This window comes from Doryrhamphus excisus, linkage group LG17 (assembly GCF_037039965.1).
Source record: "Doryrhamphus excisus strain RoL-2023G ecotype Guam linkage group LG17, RoL_Dexc_Guam_v1.1, whole genome shotgun sequence".
Taxonomy (NCBI): domain Eukaryota; kingdom Metazoa; phylum Chordata; class Actinopteri; order Syngnathiformes; family Syngnathidae; genus Doryrhamphus; species Doryrhamphus excisus.
The window spans coordinates 2,779,256-2,800,744 of record NC_136373.1 but is presented as its reverse complement, the minus strand read 5'-3'; the positions used below and the strand labels follow the sequence as shown (position 1 = coordinate 2,800,744).

Below are 21,489 nucleotides of genomic sequence, written 5' to 3'. Positions count from 1 at the left end.
TATGCTACTGTCAAGCTTTCCACTTCAAGGAGTTATCAGGTAACCATATTAGACTCCAAAAACAACAAAACTACACAAAAACTCAACCAAAACATTGGTTTTTACAACGTTCTCCAATGTATGAAAGGTTTTCATCGCTTTTCGGTTTTTAATTATCAGCTCCAGTGACTCATATAATATCTTCAGTTCAGAAGAAAAGCCGTGAATATTTGGTTTACATGACATCACTCTGGAGTTTACCTAATAAACAAATAAATTTCACAGCATTCTCCAAATCTGTATGAAGGTTACGTTGTAGCAACAGATAATTTCCACTCTGATGTCAGTGAGTGTATTAAAAAACATAAATAGTCAAATGGAGACTTCTGTCCAAAATGTTTGAAAATTGGAACATTCATAGAAGTGCCTAATTGACTCTTCTTCAATTTTGCAAAATGAGCATTGTGATGACGGTGGTGCTAATTCATGTTATTCAGTTACGGTAAACAATTTAAATATTTTGTCGAAGCATAACTGCTTTGTTTTTCCACGTTTCTGCACGTTGCTGTACCACACTCCTGCCCGCTAGATGGCAGTAATGCAAGTATCCATTTGGATGCCGGAAGAGAAAACGACAGCGAAGAAGATGAGGCGGAAGTAGACGACAAAAGGAGCGGTCAGCTGACTGAAGCCCATCCAAAAGGAGTAAATATAGTATTTATTATGCGTTATTAAATATCACAGTTGCCGCCTTAAATCCAGTTTACATCTCAGGAAAAGACGAAAAGAGCATGGCGCTTATAACAGCCAACTGGAATCCGCTGGGTGAAGCTTTTTACCGGTAAGTTTGTGTACGCTATCCATCATCAGCCCTATGTTTAAACAGTCTAAACAGCCTCCTACTGCTACTAGTCATAATAAATATTTGACTTCAATAGCTTCCGTCCTAAGATACTCTTTTTATCTCCTGTGACGACATAGAATACATAATTCATTCACATCATCTGTCATTCTTGTCTTTTACTTCTACATGTTTACTATGGCTTGTAGTAAATGTTGGTTAGGTGACCGATACCTGATTTGATGCTAAAAATTAAAATACATTAAAATGTAAGCAAATATGCCTGTTTTGAAATTCACTATATTAAAATAACGACTTAAAAATGCAGTGTTTTAAAATTCATTTCATGTAAATATGACGTTTCAAAATTGACCTATACACTTCCGGTAAATTGATACACAATAATGTATTGGTGTCTCAGAGCCAACCAATGGGGTGTCAAGGTGCATAGTCACGTGACACGTGTCTTGCAACAAATAAAACCGGATGTGTGAGTTTTGAGTAGTCAGCATTTTTAGAAGCTGAATTTTAAAACAGCATATTTCAGCAAAAATGATTTTTTTAAACACGTGCATTTTTAAAAAATGTTATTAAATTGTGTTTTTAGTATAATTTATTGTTTAAAAATATCATTAATTGTAACGCAATGAATTTAGAGTCTATTACAAATAATACAGAATTGGCAACAAACTATAGTCGCCACCTAGCGGTCACCACGAGGTAAAGCATTTTAGAATGACTGGGTTGAACTGACAGATTGTGTGTGTTTGTGTGTGTGCAGTAAAACAGAACTGTACGAGATGAGTTGGAACCTGCGAGACGGACTGAAGGACTGCTTGGTGGCGGCGGCACCGTATGGCGGGCCTATAGGTACACACACCGTGCAAGCACACCAAAGCCTGGATCTAATTACCGCCTTGCTTTTCATTATATTACAAGTTAAAAACATCAATTCATGACGTGATGACTTTTTTCACTTCATATTTTGACTTTATTCTTGTAAAATGACTACATTGCTTTTTTCTTTACCTGATTCAATACCAAAGACTGTTTTTTTTTGAGAGGCGACGTTTCACGCAGTTGTCAGCCATAAAAACGGGCATAAGATGGCATAAGTGCAACGTATCAACTGCTGGACAGGAAGTAGGAAGTGTGAGAGCACAGTGGAGTATAGCATGCAGAAGGTTTGGCATTGTAGGAACATATTAACACGTGTGCACACACACAGGGTTTAGTTTCAAATATAAAATGGTGGATGGTGTTTGTTTTTTTTTTTTAGTCGGGAGCTGATATTTCCCTGAAACTTACCTATGTTCGACTGCTGATGAGAGTATAGTCTTGGTTTTGGTTAGGATATTCCTTGGAATGGAAAAGTTTGTGTGGTTGGTTGCAGCTCTCCTCAGAGAACCTTTGAGACGTTCTCCAAGTTGTCGTCCTCAGCTGGAGATTTATTCTGCTTCTGGACTTGTCATTGCCACTTTTCCGGTAAGCATGGTGACACTGAATGCACCTCTCCTGGACCCGGGCGGATCAGTCAACTGGTGCGTGTGTGTGTGTGTGTTAGTGGAAGAGCGGCCCCGTCATCCAGCTGGGTTGGACAGTCTGTGATGAGTTGCTGTGCGTCCAAGAAGATGGTTCGGTCCTGATCTACGACCTGTTTGGATCCTTCAAGAGACACTTCAGCATGGGACAGGTGAGACGTGCGGACCGCGTTCCAGCACCTGGCCAACATGGCGTCTAAGCTTCATGTCCTGCTTTGAGCAGGAAGTGGTCCAGTCTCAGGCCTTAGAAGCCAAAGTCTTCCATTCTCCGTATGGGACGGGCGTTGCCATAGTAACAGGCTCCTTCCGCTTCACCTTGGCGACCAACATCAATGACCTGAAACTGAGGAGATTACCCGCAGTCCCAGGTAACGCCCACGCCGCGGCACCCACGCCGACCCCAAGTGAGGTTTACTCACCGTGTGTATGCCAGGTCTGCAGGCGGCGCCGTCCTGCTGGACCGTCCTCACTCAGGACCGCCAGACTAAAGTCTTACTGGCCACCGGGGCGGAGCTTTACATCCTGGACAACACGTCCTGTACGGCTGTGGTGAGACAGACACTCATATAGATCGATGTAGCCGTAACGGAGACGCAGACAGGAAGTAACCCGCCACCGTCTCGCTGTCAGTGTCCTCCAGGTCTCGGTCCTCAGTCGGGCAACGTGGTCCACATGTCCGTGTCCTTCAGTTACAAATATCTGGCTCTCTTCACCGACGGCGGACACCTGTGGACGGGCTACTCCGACCTTCAGGTGAACCTCCGTGTTGTCTCGTCACATTGGAGGGGGGTGTGGTCTCGCTGCATGATTGATTGACAACTGTGTCTCCAGGAGAACCTGAGTGAAGCCGACACCAAAGTCAGGACGCCACCCAAGCAGATGGTCTGGTACGTGGGACAAACAAAGGAAACCCATCCATCCGTACAACTTCCTGCTGTACCGTACCTGCATGTGTGTGTGTGTGTGTGTCCAGGTGTCGCAGGTCCAAGTCCCAGCAGCCATCTGTGGTTATGGTGTGGGATCGGCTCCTCCTGGTGGTGGGACTGTGTAACGACATCATCCAGTATGCTGACTCTTTATTATGCTTAATATGTCTAATAGGAATGTATAAAGGTGACTATAGGGGTGTTATGTCATATCTAGAGGGCTCTAATGATATTCAAAGTGTATTTAGAAGGTTTAGAAGGAAAAGGTTTGAACACCTCTGGTTTAGTTTCTGAGCCTGTCAAGTAGTGTTTGACCTTTCACCCCACTGCAGATTCCCTCTAGAAAGTCCGTGCGTGTGCGTTGGAGAGCTGGACGGCGTTCGGATCATCAGCGCAGCCAATCAGGAGCTTTTGCAGGAGGTTCCGCTCGTCTGTCAGGACATCTTCAAAATCGCCTCCATGGCACCCGGAGCTCTGCTGCTGGAGGCCCATCGTGAGTATGAGGTAAACGCTCACCGCTTCCTCTCCAGGCGCTTGGACCAGGATCAGGTCCTCACTGGAAACACGGAAAACACTAGACGCATTCAGCGGGAGTGATGATATGTATGCTACTGTCATGATGGCTGAGACACACAAGCACCAGACTTGATGCTTGCAGCTTTCATTGACGTCACAGCAGACACAAAAATAACACTCGACTCTCGAGCCCTCAACTCACTTCCTGTCCGACAGTGGGAAAACATTTACAGCAACACACACAGGCAGGAGTCTTATTTATGCTGTTTTTTTCTCTTTTTATGTCTACTATATTGGGTAATAGAGAGTAAAGGTGACTATAGGGGTGTTATGTCATGTCTAGAGGGCTCTAATGATGTTAAAAAGTGTATTTAGAAGCTGATAAACAGGTTTATTATGCCTAATATGTCTTATTTTCTCTTATGATGTCTTCTATATTGGGTAATAGAGTGTAAAGGTGACTATAGGGGTGTTATGTCATGTCTAGAGGGCTCTAATTGTGTTAAAAAGTGTATTTAGAAGCTGATAAACAGGTTTATTATGCCTAATATGTCTTATTTTCTCTTATGATGTCAACTATATTGGGTGATAGAGTGTAAAGGTCACTATAGGGGTGTTATGTCATGTCTAGAGGGCTCTAATGATGTTAAAAAGTGTATTTAGAAGGTGGTAAAGAGGTTTCTTGTTGTGTGTGTGTAGAAGTCCAGTCAAAAGGCAGATGAATACCTGCGTGAGATCAAGGAGCAAAGCATGCTGGGAGAGGCGGTCAGGCAGTGCGTGGAGGCAGCGGGACATGAATACGACCCCAGCACCCAGAAGTCCCTGCTCCGGGTAAGCACTGATGGTTGTTGACGACGGCGGAAGGTGTGCGTCTGAGCCGTCGGTGCATGCATCCACCAGGCGGCGTCTTTCGGGAAATGTTTCCTGACGGACTTCAGTCCCGAACACTTTGTGTCGACGTGTCGAGAGCTGCGTGTGCTGAATGCCATCAGAGAGCGCAGCGTGGGTCTGCCGCTCACACACACACAGTATCCTGACGTGTACACATCATCCTAACGTGTGGGAGGTCGGCCATGATGGATGTGGGTGTGGAGGCAGGCTAAGAGAGGCTCCTGCTGGGGTGAATGTGGAGATGATGGCTTGTCTTCCTTGACATGTGATGTCAGATTCAAACAGATGACCCTGCAGGTGCTGATTGACAGGTGAAGTACATTGACTCCTTCCTGCATACAGTACTCTATGTATGTATGTATGTACTATGTATGTATGTATGTACTATGTATGTATGTACGTGTAGGTTAGTGTACCGCCAGATGTATCGCTTAGCCATAGAGATGTGCCGTTACCTGAAGATCCCAGATTATCAGGGTGTGAGCAGAGTTCTCAAGCACTGGGCCGCATGCAAGGTGAGTCGGCGTTCCCTGACTCCTCCCACTTCCCTTCCACACCTGCCTCCGTGTGCGTGTCCCCCCAGGTGCAGCAGAAGGACCTGTCGGACGAGGCCATAGCCAGGGCGGTGTGTGAGAAGGTGGGAGACTCCCCCGGAGTGTCCTACTCGCACATTGCTTCCAAAGCGTACGAATGCGGGCGCACCGAGCTCGCCATCAAGGTAGCGAGTCCCGTCTTGGGCCGGCAGAAAGCCGTTGGAGCGACCAACCCTTCAGCCGCGTGTGTTTTTGTGCGTCCCTAGCTGCTGGACTCGGAGGCTCGGTCCGGTGAGCAGGTTCCTCTCCTGCTGAAGATGAAGAGGAGTCAGCTGGCCCTCAGTAAAGCCGTGGAGAGTGGAGACACTGACCTGGGTACCCCCATCCCGTCACACTTGGCAACAAAGTCCTCATAGTACACCGATATAGACCTAATATTACACCGATATAGACCTCGTAGTACACCAATATAGACCTCGTAGTACACCGATATAGACCTCGTAGTACACCGATATAGACCTCGTGCTACACCGACATAGATCTCGTGCTACACCGACATAGACCTCGTGCTACACCGACAGACCTCGTGCTACACCGACATAGACCTCGTGCTACACCGACATAGACCTCGTGCTACACCGACATAGACCTCGTGCTACACCCATATAGACCTCGTGCTACACCGACATAGACCTCGTGCTACACCGACATAGACCTGATACTACACCGATATAGACCTCGTGCTACACCGACATAGACCTCGTGCTACACCGACATAGACCTCGTAGTACACCGATATAGACCTCGTAGTACACCCACGTAGACCTGGTGCTACACCGACATAGACCTGGTGCTACACCGACATAGACCTGGTGCTACACCGACATAGACCTGGTGCTACACCGACATAGACCTGGTGCTACACCGACATAGACCTCGTGTTACACCGACATAGACCTCGTGCTACACCGACATAGACCTCGTGCTACACCGACATAGACCTCGTGCTACACCGACATAGACCTCGTGCTACACCGACATAGACCTCGTGCTACACCGACATAGACCTCGTGCTACACCGACATTGACCTCGTGCTACACCGACATTGACCTCGTGCTACACAGACATTGACCTCGTGCTACACCGATATTGACCTCGTACTACACCAATACAGACCTAAAAAGAGTACATTAATATAGTGTGTGTGTGTGTGTGTGTGTGCAGTGTACACTGTGGTGAGTTACCTGAAGAAGGAGATGAACAGAGGAGATTTCTTCATGACTCTGAGAAACCAACCTGTGGCGCTGAGTCTCTACAGACAGGTTCTCTCCCTCCCTCACCACCACACTCCCCCCCCGCATGCTAGAGCTAGGTCATGTGACTCCATCTTGTCACCTGTGCGTGTCAGTTCTGTAAGGTGCAGGAACAGGAAACGCTGCGGGATCTGTACAACCAGGATGACGACCACCAGGAGTTGGCCAACTACTACGTGTCTGCCAGCTACAGAGAGAAGGTTTGACCTGCAGACGTTAGTCACATGACCTCAGCTTGAGCTCGCCATGACGTGTGTGTGTGTGTGTGTAGAGGTTAGACGGCCGCCTGTCGCTGCTCCAGAGCGCCGTGGATGAATTCAACAAAGCCAAGAACGACTTTGCCGCCAAGGTAAGTGGGGACGGGCTCGTCGGGACGTACGACGCCATCACTCACTCATGACCCCACGCCGCTTCGCAGGCCACCGAAGACGACATACGTCTGCTACGCTTCCAGAAGAAGCTGGACGACGAGAAAGGGGCGGGGCTCCTGGGCCTGTCACTGCAGGTAGAGCGAAGACACGGACGGGGACGACATTTGCCACGCTGGCTTTTTTTATGACCGTGATTGCGCTTCCTGTTCAGGTTACCATGGAAACCCTGCTGGCCTTGGGACTTTACAAGCAGACCGACCAACTTTACAGAGACTTCAAAGTACCCGACAAAAGGTGAGACCTTCCTCGCTTCTACCACCACTTCCTGCTGGATGACAGTGTTCCCCTCTACCCTAAACCGCCCTACCAAGTCATGTGACCTTGGTGTGTGTGTGTGTGTGTGTGTGTGTGTGTGTGTGTGTGTGTGTGTAGGTACTGGTGGTTAAAAGTGAAGTCCCTAGCAGAGAAAGAGGAGTGGGAAGAATTGGAGAAGTTCTCCAAAAGTAAAAAGTCTCCTATTGGCTACCTGGTGAGTGATGGTCCCGCCCCCCAGCTGAAGGAAGAATGATGGTGTGTGTATATGTGTGTGTGTGTGTGTGTGTGTTGTGCAGGCCTTTGTGGAGGCGTGCATGAAGAGAAATAACAAGCATGAAGCCAAGAAGTATCTTTCCAGAGTCGCACCCGAGCAGAAGGTCAAAGCTCACCTGGCCGTGGGGTAAGACTACGCCCCCCCCCCCCCCACCCACCCCCCCAAAACAATGGCCTTAGAAACGCTCTTCTCCCCAGCGACCTGGAGGGGGCAGCAGATGCGGCCATCGAGCGGAGGAACGAGTCGGAGATGGCGTCGGTCGTGGCGAGATGCTCCGCCTCCGACCGCTTGTTGGCGGAACGATTGCATCGAGCCAAAATGTCGGCCGGCAAAAAGTGATTGGTCGCTCATGTCGGACCAGAAAAACACTACTACTACTACTACTACTACTGCAGTAATACACATTTATTAATATTATTATTGGCCTCTGGAACTTTATTTTCCAATTTTTTTCTTCCGGTATTTACCACTTCCGACGACCTAATTTTTCCAAAAATTCCAAATGTGTTTTGTCATTAGAATCTTTACAAAATAACATTTTTATATTGAATATTGAAACTTTATGCGACAAAAATCGGATTGTTCCCCCTTATATTGTGACAAAATTCTGTAATCAGTAATCAAACGTGGTACTGTATTGTACTATTGGTGTACATGTGTCATACTACAGTATTTCCATCCAAGGAGGGGAGAAAGAAAAGCCATGTACGTTTGATTTATTTACACCAAATGTCGATGGAACAACTGGAACAAGAACAAACAAAAGTGGAGAAGCTAGAAAATGTTTTTTTACGTACAAAACCTTGTGCTCTTCTCTTTTCATCTTGACGTTTGGGAAATGAAGGATGTACATTGGGGGCGTGGCTGCAGATAGGCGGGAGTTGATGTTAGCATGTGTTTGCTATAAGCTACACGGGGGGGGGGGGGTATCAAACTCATGCCGTGGAGGGCCGAGACAGTGCAGGTTTTCTTTCTAGTCGGTAACCAAAGCAGGTGATTTTAATTATCAATACCACCTTAAATGTGAGCGAAGGAGCTCATCGATAAAATCGCCTGCTGGAGAGGAAACCTCCATTGACACATGTTCGCTGCTCCATAGACGTAACACGGAGACGCCGCATCAAATGGTAAGCCGTACATCGACGTCGCCGCCCGATCGCACGAGTCAAGGCTGCCTTTCCACTCCCACTAGTTACTCTTACGTCACGTCTGTCAGGCCACGGGATCACTGAAGGGACATAACACAGCAAGCTAGCACAGCAAGCTAGCGAGGTAACTATTTAGCCTTGCCGGTTTACTGTAGAGTTCTAAAGTTACGTAATTGTTCTAAAAGGAGTGGTAAACCTGTTTATAGCTTTGTTAATACTAGGTTTTAAAATTACGAGATCCCTGAAGACACCAAATGACGCCCCAATAGTCACTTTTACATCGCTATGATTCATTGTTGACGTCACATCGCTTAGGCTACGGGGTGGCTGAAGGGACATAAGAGACGGCTAGCGCTAGCTAGTTGATAAGAGGGAGTGGCGCACCTGTCATTTACCATTTCATACAAGTAAACTTACTTGCGAAACCGTGACCCATCCAATATGGCGGCGACGTTGACGTATCGCAAGCAGAGCTGCGGCTCTACGACGTCTATGGCTAATATGTTATGGATGGATTTAATAAGGAATGAAAAGAGGTGTGGTTTGTGGAAATGGGGCGTGGTTTGGACAGTGACACCCCGCGGAAGTCATAAAAGTCCGCCATGCTTGGTACCACCCCCACCAAGCCAAGCACAAGCACTTGCACGGGAAGCATGCGGCGTACTCACTGAGCATGCGCGCAACTTTACTCCTCCCATATCACAGTTAAACTTGCTCTTTTACTGCAACTTCTCCAAATATTTCAACTATTCCCAAAATATTATAATTTCCTCCCCAACCCATTTTTCCACCAATTATAACTTTATTTAGTTTTGTCTATGATGCAACTTTAAAAAGGAATGTATTTTTTCTGGAACATGCTACTAAAATGACATTATCTTTCCTCATAATATGACCACTTTATTCTCTTCAAATGCGACATTTTTGTCCCGTTAGATATATGGATTTTTTTCTTGTAAAATTACAACTACTATTTTTACTTTTCCCTCAAGCAAATTTCCCCAAATGTGCAACTTTATTTGTTGTATTGTGAGGAGCCATTGCCCGTGGATGTAGTTGCAGGTGAAGCGAGGGTGCTGTGGGTTCGGGATCGGGTGGAGTCTATGTATTGTATTTCTATGACTGACTGGCTGCCATGAATAACAGGTTATGTGCTGCGTGTGCAAGACTGGTGGCGGCGTACAAGTGCACCGCGCCAAACGTGAACCCGGGCACCATGGGTGAACACACACACACGAATGATACCACAATTCATTCATCGTAGTAATAAAAGAGTAAATTCCCTTCCTCCCATACATGATGAATGAGAATGGGAATAACAATAGAAATAGAAACAGTAATCCCTCCTTTGTGGCAGTTAATTAGTTCCAAACTCTATGTGAGTCAGTGTTAATAAACTGAATATTTTCATTACAGACTTTCTAAATAGGGGATTTTAACCTTATTACAGCCCCGTAGCCAAATAAATAACACCCCAATAGTCAATTTTCCACTCTTGGTTAGGTCACATTTCCCAGGCTACGGGATCACTGAATGGACATGACAGACGGCAGCCGCTAGCATAGCAAGGTAGCGGACTAACTCCGTCGCCTCGCCAACTGACTTTTCTAAACTTAAGACTCCCATCTCAGCCTCAGCATGTTGGCTGGGCTATGCTAGCTCATTAGCCGGTCTCCGTGCAGCGTGATGCAACATCATCTTTAACATGGCCGTAACACTGCATATAAGTTATCTTTCAATCTTTTTCTAGAACCGCGACACAGCAGGGATTATTGTCACAGGAATAATGGCGGGAAGAAGTAGCAAATAAAAAGTCAGGGAAGTTGCAGTAGAAGGGCTCAGAAAGGAGAACTTGGAAAGACATGAAGTGGAATGTGCTCAGTGATGAGTAGAAGAAAGTCAAACCCTGTTTCTTTCAACTAAACCCCCCTTTAAGGACTTTTACCGTGAAAGGAAGGTGACTTCCTGTGTGCTTTCAGTTGCAATGCGGTGGAACACTTGATGCGCCAACGAGCTGACCAATGAGACGGCAAAAGGTTCAAAGTGCTGATTGTTGCCAAGAACGCCCACGCCCCGCCCAGCCTCAATAGTGTTCTTCGCTGTGGGCGGGGTCGCAGAAGAAGCGCGAGCTACGTTTGGCCGATCGAGCCGTGAAGGGGCCAGTCTTCAGGGCTGCGAGAGAGAGAGAGAGGTCACGTGAGCACAAAGAGGAAGCGGCGTGGAAGGCAAGCGAGGCGGATGAGACGATACCGGTGATGATGTCCTCGATGGCGCCGTCCTTCCCCTCGTAAACATGGCGGCTGTCCTTCCCTTGTCGTCGTCTCAGCTCGCTTAAAAGCTCCTGCTGCTGCCGCTTGCCCTTGTGGGACGGCGACTGCAGGGGCGATGGGAGACAGGCGTGACCTTTCACCTCACACAACAACCATCTTCTACAGCACAGGCGGTCAAACCCGCCTGCCACCACGTACCCCAAAATATGCTTTCATATGACATAATAATATCACATTATTATTAGAATGGCTATATACTGTATATACTATATCATAGGATGGTTATACAAGCCCCCCAATACTATCTTCTTGTAGTTTTTATTATGTTATTACTACTACATTACAGTATGTTACATTACACTATATCTATTTCACATTGCAGTACATTATGATACAGTATGTTACACTACAGTAGAGTCTGTTACATAACAGTATGTTACGCTACTGTATGTTAGGTTACAGTATGTTCTGTCATGTTATAGTATGTTACATTACAGTACGTTACGTTACAGTATGTTATGTCATGTTATAGGATGTTACATTACAGTACGTTATGTTACACTACATAATGTTATGTTACAGTATGTTATATATGTCATGTTATAGTATGTAACATTACAGTACATTATGTTACGCTACTGAATGTAATATTACAGTACGGTATGTTATGCTATCGTATGTCCAGTTACTTTACAGTATGTTACATTACTGTATGTTGTTACAGTACGCTACATATGCTACATTAAAATACGTTATATACAGTATACATGAAGTTTTACGCTAAAGTATGTGTTATGCTACAGTATATGTTACGCTGCAGTGTGTTGTGTGTTACGATAGTCTTACACCACGTAACGTTATGGCATGTTATGTTATGTTCGTTATGCTATATTAGGCATGGTATGTTATGTATGATATTTTATGTTAGGCATGTTATGTTATGTTATATTAGGCATGTTATGTTATGGGATTTTTTTGTTCGTTATGGTATGTTATGTAAGGCATGGTATGTTATGTTATGTTTGTTACATTTGCAAACAATACCTTGGTTTCTTCCTCCTGGTGCTGCTGCTCCTCCTGTTCCAGTTTCTCCAACATCATTTGCTCCTGACGTCGTCGCTGCTCATTGTCCTCCTCAGCCAGCTACACACACACACACACACACACAGGTGAGGTGAAGCCTACAGAGATGCAGGTAAAGGTGCGATGACTCACCCTGTAAGCTTTGATGAAACGAACAAAGATGGGGAAGAAGACAGATGGCGGCATGGTCTTGGAGCTTTCCCCAAAGAATTTCACCGCGTCTTCAAACGCGTCCTTCAGTCAAACAAACACTTTGACAGCCATTCTGTGTGTGTGTGTGTGTCTGTGTGTGTACCTGGGCGATGCGTGCATCTTCCTGAAGTTTGTTGAGTCGTGATTCATTCCTGCTGATGAAGTCTTTCAAGGTGGAATTGTGCTGCATGCTGAATTCCCGCCAAGTGAGTTCCATCCCTCGCTGCAGCTCCTTCACGTCACACAACACGTTCTCCAGACTCACTAACACACACACACACGTGTGAGCACACAAACACATACACACCCGGAGCGTACAATGAGCCGCCTCTGACCTGCCGCCGCCTTGTCCACGTAGTGAAGCTCGTTGTAGAAGAGCGCCACCGCAGGATATTTTTCTCTCACCACGTTGGCGATGTAGTGAAGCAACGTCTGCGTCCTGTCCGTAGACTTGGTCTCCAGCAGCTGGAAGCACGTCCAACGCATGCGCTCACTCCAACTCCCATGCTAACGTTTGATCATGCTAACGTGTGTGAGTTACCAGGTCTAAGCTCTGCAGTTTGAATCCGTACACGGCACCTCTCTTACTGCTGTTCATGTAATTCCCAAGCGCCAAGATGATCTGCAAGCAGGAAACACCGTCGCCATGCTCACGTCAACAACACGTTCTACTAATGCTTTCAACTAGAAAATTAAAAAACAACATTTGACAATACTAATGTCAACATAGGAAGACAAAAATGGAAAAGTCATATTTTTATAAACATGATGGGACTAATTAGGGACAATAATGCATGACTGTATTCCCATCATAGTCTATGTATGGTAGAGCATAATGAATATAGTTTATGTATGGTCCTACACCACATCATTAATACGGAATAAAGTGTGAGCATTGTGGGACTAAAGTAAGACTAAAGTAGCATCTTAGTGTGCTGGGAAGACGTGAGGACACGTGTCATGTGACACGTGAGTACTAAAGTAAGACTAAAGTAGCATCTTAGCGTGCTGGGAAGAGGTGAGGACACGTGTGATGTTGAGTAATAATGAAAGCCATCTGACCTCAAGTATCTTCTTGAGCTTCTGAGACGATTTAATGGAAACAGACGCAGCGATGATGGCGTGGAGTTGCTGCAAGAGAACGGCGAATGGTGAGATGATGTGTGTGCGTGTGCATGTGTTTGTGTGTGTGCGTACTGGTGTGAGCAGCTGCACGTTGTCGCTGAAGTTGCCCATGAAGGTCATGATGGACATGCGCTGGTTGAGTCTTTCGATGCGGCTGAAGTGGATCATGAAGCTGTCTTCGTCACTCAGCGCCTCCAAGGGCTTGCGGTCTCTCTCGTACTGACGCAGAAGCTTCACCTCGGCTTCTGTCGGCAGGAAGCGCATCAGGCACTCCACAAAGTCCACTCGAACGCTCCGCAGATCAAACCTACGCCGGAACAGTCCCGGTTAGCGACGCCGGCCCGCACAGGTTAAGGGGGAAGGGCCGGGTCTTACGTGTGGATGGCGCGGCAGATGACCTCTGGACCCTGGCCGGCCTTCCTCAACGTGATGGCCAGGTTCTTGGCTCGGTTGGCATCCAGCAGAGAAACTCTGGATGGAGCCTTCTGAGGAAGCTTGTGTCTGGATAGAGTTAAATCCATGGCCGGACCCTGGGCTTTTGTTTTGAACAGCTCCTCAAACACCTCCACATCCAAATCCTGCACAACAGCACAGCACGCTTTCTTCTAGATCTTCCACCGTGCGGCACCGCTTTCACTTACCTGCAGGATGGCTTCATCGTCAATGTCGTTGAAGACCGTGCCGTTGATCTGACTCGGCTTCAGGGCCACCCAATTCAGCACCGGCATCCGGAACTTGGTCTGGATGGGCTTCTTGATCTTCACCGCTGTCAACGCATGCCGTCACAAAGTCATTACTGGAAAACTCTCACATCTTCACACGCTTCCTGCTTACACACGCCTGCCTTCTCTGCATCATGGACACACGGACACGGGCAGGTGGACCAGACAGACAGGGATGGATCATGGACAGTGATACACACGTGATGGACAGCTGATAGAAAGGTGATGGACAGTGATACACAGGTGATGGACAGGTGATAGAAAGGTGATGGACAGTGATACACAGGTGATGGACAGGTGATACACAGGTGATGGACAGGTGATATGCAAGTGATGGACATCTGATGGACAGGTGACACACAGCTGATGGAAAGCTGACACACAGGTGACAGACAGCTGATACACAGGTGATGCACAGGTGATGGACAGGTGACACAGGTGATGCACAGGTGATGGACAGCTGACACACAGCTGATGGACAGGTGATGTAAACGTACAGAATAACTTGAGTGGTCCCTCTGGCAGCAGCATAAAAGAGAAGAAAGGTGTTAGTGACTTCCTGTCCCAAGATCCTTCTAGTCCCTGGAGGCAAATGTATGTCAAAATACATTAAGATAAATATGTATAAAGATAAATATATATACAGATACATATTGTTATACTGTATATAAATATGTATAAAGATAAATATGTATAAAGATAAACACATATAGAGATAAATATGTAAGTATAGAGATCAAAATGTATAAAAAGAAATATGAATAAAGATAAATACGGATATATATATAAATACGCTAAAGATAAATATGATAAAGATGTGTGTGCTCACCTGCCAGCCCAGAGTTGAAGATGACGGTGGGCGAGCACCCTGAGCCCGGAAGTGGCGGGGCCACGGGAGGGGGAGGAGGCGGCACAGGGAGGGCGGATGAGAACTCGCCGGTCCGACACGGAGGTGGGGGCGGAGGTGGTGGGGGTGGAGGAGGAGCGGGGTTGGGAGGGGCCGGGTACACCCCATTGGACACTGTCAAGAAGACAGGAAGTACTTCATCATCATCGTCATCATGATGATCATCATCATCATCATCATCAGGGAAGGCGGGCGGGTGACCCACCTGAAGCCGGCATCGGCGGTGGGGGTGGAGGCGCGGGCGGGGCCGGCATATCTGGAGCTCCGCCCAGTCCTGCTCCCGCGTTGTGATAGGCTACCGTCTCTGGGCTACACAGGAGAATCATTCATTGTTTACGCCCACAACATCAGCATGGACCACTTACACTCAACAACCTAGGATTACTACTAAGGCCTGACTACACTTACTTCTTGGATAACTACAGTACCTACAAACCTACACAAATACAGCAAGCTACTCATACTACTTGTATACACTATACACTACTGTGCGCTGTATGCTCTACCATACTTACACTACCATACATACACTATATACTGTATGCTCTACCGTACATACAATACTACACTACCATACTTACACTACTATACTACCATACATACACTATATACTGTATGCTCTACCGTACATACAATACTACACTACCATACTTACACTACCATACATACACTATATACTGTATGCTCTACCGTACCTACAATAATATACTTACACTACTATACTACCATACATACACTATATACTGTATGCTCTACCGTACGTACAATACTATACTACCATACTTACGCTCCCCATGTGTAGTATTTTTCCAGTAGTGTATTTCCAGTGCTGTATTGTAGTATATTTAGCAGTATGTGAAGGGAATATGCAGAGAATATTTGTCCTACCTGGGGGAGAGATTGGGGCAGGGGGGAGGTGAAGGTGAGGCAGAATGGACCACGCCCCCGTCACCCTCTCCTCTTTGGGGTTGAGGGGCTCCAGGACCCCCGGCTTGCTGGGCCTCCTGGGCCTGACGCTCCAGACGACTCTGGCGACGAATGGTCTGGTCCTTCTCGCGAACGATGCGCCGCAGTGTGTGTACCTGTGTGTTGGCGCTGGCATACCCCTCCTGTAGGACAGAGTAGTATTTGTGGTATTCGTCACGGAGTGGTATTTGTCCTCTGTAACAGTACTGACCCGGAGCTGGTCCAGCTCCTTGTTGGTTTGCATCAGCTGCTTCTCCAGCTCCACAATCTTCAGCATTGCTTCGTTTTCCACGTCGAGCAGACGTTCCGACATCTGAGGAGAGAAAGACGTCAGCAGGGCGATGCGGTCCGTCCTGTCACCGTTCAGTCTCTGCTTGACGCACGGTGCTCAGGTTCTCCTCCAGCTCTTCCACCCTTTCCAGCGCGGCCGTTTTGGTCTCGGCATCCTCCAACAGCGTCCCGACATCAAACACGTTGTCCAGGTACGCCTGAATCTGCACCTGGAGCCTGTCGCTCTCAGTGTGCTTCAGCCTCTGGTGGGTGAGGGAGGGAGCGGGGGATCAGCTGCGCTTCTGGGGTACGCGGGTCACGTGGACCCCTGTGTTACCTCCAAGTGCTCATCCAGGTTGAGTTTGGTGAAGTCGTACTGCAGATGCACTCTGAAGTTCATGTCTTCCACCGAGTGGACCGCAATGTTGATGAACTGCATGCAGGCCACCTGACGAGGAACCGCAAGCGTTCACTCCGGGAGCCGTCCACACCAGACACGTGCTCTGCTTACCAGGAAGTCTATGTTGTCATCTTCATTCTTGAAATGCTCCATCAGCTTCTCAAAGCGCATGGACTCTGAGCACACCTGCAACACGTCAAGCAATCGCTTAGAACGTCACCTTCCTAAATAACATTTCACACGTATCCAAATATTACCAGGGAAAAACAGGAAATGCTGTCCTTTGATGACAATAACATCCTAAGGACATAATAATGATAATAACATGTCTGCTAGCGAGACATTCATTTTCGACCGCTTATCCTCACAAGGATCGTGGGGTGCTGGGGCCTATCCCTGCTGTCTTAGGGCGAGAGGCGGGGTACACTCTGGACTGGTGGCCAGCCAATCACAGGGCACATATAGACAAACAACCATTCACACTCACATTCATACCTATGGACAATTTGGAGTTGCCAATTAACCTAGCATGTTTTTGGAATGTGGGAGGAAACCGGAGTACCCGGAGAAAACCCACGCATGCACGGGGAGAACATGCAAACTCCACACAGAGATGGCCGAGGGTGGAATCGAACTCGGGTCTCCTAGCTGAGAGGCCTGCGTGCTAATCACTCGTCCACCGTGTAGCCTCTAGCAGGACATAATAACGACAATAACATGTCTGCTTGCATAAAGTCATAATGTTATAGGAATAAAGTGATGATATTACAGGAATAAAGTCCTAATGTTCTTAAAAAGACGGCATTGTAAACAGGAAAAAGAATAAGGTGGTCAGATGATGAGGAAAACGAAGGTCATTGTGGCAGCACAGGGTTATTTTTGTGCGTGTGACGTCGGTGGTTGTCGTTTACCGTTTTGAAGTTATCGAAAGCAGACAAGATGATCTCATGGCCTCCTCGGACCAAACACACAGCCGCCAGCAGTTCCAACACCAGAGCCTTGGTCCTGCGGGGTGGTCCCAGAGAGGAAATGATGCTAGGATGTGTGTGTGTGTGTGTGTGTGTGTGTGTGTGCTAGTGCTCACCTGGCATTCCTGTTATTGAGGCTGAGAGCGATTTCGTTGACGGCATGCGGATGAGACATAACCATGTTGAAGCCATACTGAGGAGCACAGGGACGCGGCGTTACTGCCATGGGTTACTTCCTGTGAAAGAGAGACGGCCTCACCTGGTAGTTCATGATGGCTCGCAGACACATGATGCACACATGGACGTCGTCCTTCTTGCACACCAGTCTGGAGTTCTTCAGCGTGCGACTGCTCGGCAGCGTGTTGGAGCGAGTCACCAAGGTGGAACTGCTAGCAAAAGGCAACGCCGTCAGGGACCGGGACCGCCCTCACGCACCGCTTCCCTTTCTCACCTGATGGAGTGGCGTGCCGCTCTGGGTGCCGAGGAGGATGGGGACGGGAGGCTGCAGTCGCCGTGGAGATCCTCGATGGAGCGACTCCACGGAGAGTCGATGGAAGCCGCGTCTCCTCCAGACTCGGACTGCTCGCCGTCGAAGCTGCGGAGAGAAATCCGCTGTTACCGTGGCAACACAAAAACGGCTGCTATATTCCCTGGACTCACGTGACGGCATACTGCGCCAAGGACAAATACTCCACCAGGACATCCAGACCTCGGTTCTCCTCGTTTAGAAACTCCCTGACCCACCTGCACACAGCGGACGGCGTGTGGGGTCAGACATACACACGACTCACACACAGCGGCCAACTCGTCGTACGCTACCCGATGTGGTTCGTGCGGAGAGAAATCTCAAGTTCTCTGAGCGTCTGCGTCGACTCCTGGACCCGCCTCCTAAACTTCTACACACACAAAAAGATATACATGGTTCATATTCTTCTGGCTCGCTTCATGTCAAAGACTTCTCATGAACGACTCCTTCAAAACACCCCAATTTCTGACTAAACTGGAACTCACGGGTATTTATGAACTCCTTCACTCTGAAGCAGTGAAAACCAGCTCGGTGAAAAAAGATAACCGGATAACTAGTCTGACTCGCCTGTCACTGACTCACGGGTTAAAGAAGATTCAAGCTTCACTGACTCACATGTTGAACAAGACTCGACGTTCAGTGACTCACGGGTAAAAGAAAATTTGAGTTTCACTGACTCGCAGGTTAAAGAAGATTTCAGTTTTACTGATTCCTGTGTTGAAGAAGATTCAAGTTTCACGAGTTAAGGAAGATTCGAGCGTCACTGACTCACGAGTTGAACAAGGCTCGACTTTCACTGACTCACGAGTTGAACAAGGCTCGACTTTCACTAACTCACGGGTTAAAGAAGATTCGTGTTTCACTGACTCATGAGTTGAAGACTAGCATTTCAGTGACTCACTAGAGGTGGACACAGACTGGAGTTGGAGTGATTGGTGTGTTGAAGAAGTTAAGAGGAGGTATTGGTAGAGGATGTGAGGTTTGCGTTGCCGCCTTACCTTGCGTGTGACGGCTGGGTCGAGGAATCCTCTCAGCTTGTGGATGTACGTGTGGGGCGGGTTTTTCACCTGGAATCTCTCCTAGCACACAAACATCACATCTCCTTCAACCTTGCGAAGTATCTCAAAGGCTGCCACACCAATGTATATAGTATCAACCCCAGGACTTCATTTCCTATTTTCTTCCTTTCTCACCATACTATCACTTCAAATAACATCCTTTTTACACACTCTCAACTTTGTTTGTTTGTTTCTTTCGGCTTTTTCCTGATTACGGAGTCTTTATGCTACACAAATATTCTTTTGTTACTTTATTCTTGTCACATGACAACTTAAATTTATTCTCCTCAAATTACAGATGTTTGTTTTTTTCACCCCTATTTCAACTTTCTTTCTTGGCAAATTTATTCCCATTATACTATTACTTTATTCCCATTATATTATAAATCTATTCCCATTATACTATGACTTTATTCCCATAATATTAAGACTTTATTCCCATAATATTAAGACTTTATTCCTATAACACAATGCTTTCCTTCCCTTGGTACTATGACCCTATTCCCATAATACTATCACTTTATTCCCATTATACGATGACTTTATTCCCATAATACTATGACTTTATTCCCATAATACTATGACTTTATTCCCATAATATTAAGACTTTATTCCCATAATATTAAGACTTTATTCCTATAACACAATGCTTTCCTTCCCTTGGTACTATGACCCTATTCCCATAATACTATCACTTTATTCCCATTATACTATGACTTTATTCCCATGTTATAATGACTTAGTTCCCATAATACTATCACTTTATTCACATATTATTATTATCATAATATCCATACATACATATTTTGACTTTATTCCCCTAATATTAAGACTTTATTGCCATAATATTCTATGTACGTGGAGCCACAGTTACCATGACAACACAAATGTACCAGGGGCTGTGGGGCTTAATGGGTGAGGCGAGTGGTTGGGGAAAGTCTTACCTGATCACAGATCAGCTCCCACTTCTTGTCGTTGTCGTAGGAACGCAGCAGACGCACCTTGTCCGGAGGAAGGTTCATGGAATTCTGCAATTCCAAAGCAAACTAAATGAAAACGTCTTCCAGTGGTGGATGGGTGCTGTCTGGAGCCTGCAGTGGTGCCAGTGATGTTATTGTGTAGTGCATGTGTGTGCGGTTACCAGGGCGATGGAAAACCTCTCCTCCAGCTCGGCGGCGTCGGGCATGGGGAGTCGGACCGGTGCGGCTCTGGACCGGATCACGGCCAGCTGGCTCTCCATGCTCTCCGTGTTCCCCATCACACACACACTCAGCACACACAAGGCAGCAAGAACATGTGGCGGGCCATCACGAGCGCCACCGGAGGTGATGAAGGCCGTCCTCTCCCCCTCCCGCCCCCACCGCACGCTCTCTTTGTCTGTGGCCGGCCACCACTGGTGATGAGGATGATGATGGCGGCGGTGATCGGCGTGTGTGTTTGGTGTGTCTATATGCCGTGCGCGTCGCAGATCAGCCGCTTAATCCTCCCCCTCTCCTCCCCCGCATGAAGACAGAGTTGTCGCCACCTCCTCTTTGTCTCTCCTTCCTGGCCTCCCGGTCTTTGTTAGCTCGCGCCAGCCTTCCTCCTCCTCCTCCTCCTCCTCTGCATCCTCACACAATGACGCCTCTACTGACACAAGCTCCGCCCCCTGCAGGCTCATCCACTTCATTGAAAGGCGAGCCAGCAGAAAGGATTGTCACTTGAAATCACCACCACTTTATCCATTCATCAGCAAAAGCCAGTTGAAGTCAATCAAATCAAGAAAAAAAATCAATACTCACTGCCGACATGAATCCATTAAGACAGGAGCGGTTGTCATGTGACTGTGCTTCCCCAAAATGGCAGTGTGTCAGCTAAGCTATCTCATTTCCATAAAATGATTTTTTTTTACTATTAAAAAGGTCATTTTGAATCCACGTAGCAATTATAATAAGTGTTAATGCCACATATGAAAATTCACCTCTTCATACTACATTTCATCCATGAATTCATAGAAAACAAACTACAGAAACTAGCTAGCTTTTAGCATTGATATAATAAGCCCTGATGTGGCCCCAAAATGGTGGTGTGTCAGGGAGGCTCGCTCATTTCCAAATTCTTATTTTTGTATGATGAGAGCTCATTTTAAATCTATGTAGCAAGTCTAATTATTTAATAGTGTGGCACATATTACAATTCACCTCTTCTAACTATATTTCCGCAATGAATTCATACAAAACAAGCTACAGACACTAGCTAGCTGTAATAGCTTAAACCCATAAGAAGTCACGGTGTGTCCCCAAAATGGCGGCGTCTCAGTAGGTAAGCTAGCTCATTTCCAAAAGCTTTTTTGTACCAAGAGAGCTGATGTGTA

General features: G+C 46.9%; 2 protein-coding genes across 5 annotated transcripts; one reads left to right on the top strand and one right to left on the bottom strand.

Moving 5' to 3' along the window:
* Positions 1-612: 612 nt before the first annotated feature.
* On the top strand, positions 613-8,347 carry vps16 (VPS16 core subunit of CORVET and HOPS complexes). Its single transcript, XM_078798143.1, has 24 exons — positions 613-820; positions 1,602-1,690; positions 2,214-2,305; positions 2,385-2,513; positions 2,585-2,729; positions 2,795-2,910; positions 2,992-3,114; positions 3,193-3,248; positions 3,335-3,424; positions 3,620-3,791; positions 4,503-4,634; positions 4,704-4,831; positions 4,970-5,005; positions 5,101-5,209; positions 5,278-5,412; positions 5,494-5,602; positions 6,453-6,550; positions 6,637-6,741; positions 6,813-6,890; positions 6,960-7,046; positions 7,124-7,206; positions 7,345-7,441; positions 7,524-7,627; positions 7,699-8,347. The coding sequence occupies exons 1-24, from the start codon at positions 771-773 to the stop codon at positions 7,838-7,840; spliced, it is 2,505 nt and encodes an 834-aa protein (XP_078654269.1). The 5' UTR covers positions 613-770; the 3' UTR covers positions 7,841-8,347.
* On the bottom strand, positions 7,929-21,474 carry LOC131137648 (formin-like protein 2). Of its 4 annotated transcripts, none has more exons than XM_078798140.1 (28): positions 20,278-21,473; positions 20,081-20,164; positions 19,077-19,157; positions 18,372-18,448; positions 18,213-18,296; positions 18,004-18,147; positions 17,812-17,941; positions 17,669-17,745; positions 17,496-17,589; positions 16,696-16,770; positions 16,522-16,632; positions 16,298-16,447; positions 16,126-16,227; positions 15,837-16,057; positions 15,154-15,257; positions 14,871-15,062; positions 14,539-14,559; positions 13,961-14,085; positions 13,695-13,897; positions 13,392-13,626; positions 13,257-13,325; positions 12,736-12,816; positions 12,530-12,659; positions 12,298-12,458; positions 12,135-12,236; positions 11,964-12,062; positions 10,900-11,023; positions 7,929-10,821 (listed from the first exon to the last, which is right to left on the bottom strand). In XM_078798140.1, exons 1-28 carry the CDS (start codon positions 20,392-20,394, stop codon positions 10,733-10,735), a joined length of 3,282 nt encoding a protein of 1,093 aa, XP_078654266.1. In that variant the 5' UTR covers positions 20,395-21,473; the 3' UTR covers positions 7,929-10,732. The 4 variants fall into 4 exon arrangements, with proteins under 4 accessions (XP_078654266.1, XP_057941817.2, XP_078654267.1 ...); XM_058085834.2 differs by having other exon boundaries at positions 17,812-17,938; XM_078798141.1 differs by lacking the exon at positions 14,539-14,559 and having other exon boundaries at positions 20,278-21,474.
* Positions 21,475-21,489: the final 15 nt, after the last annotated feature.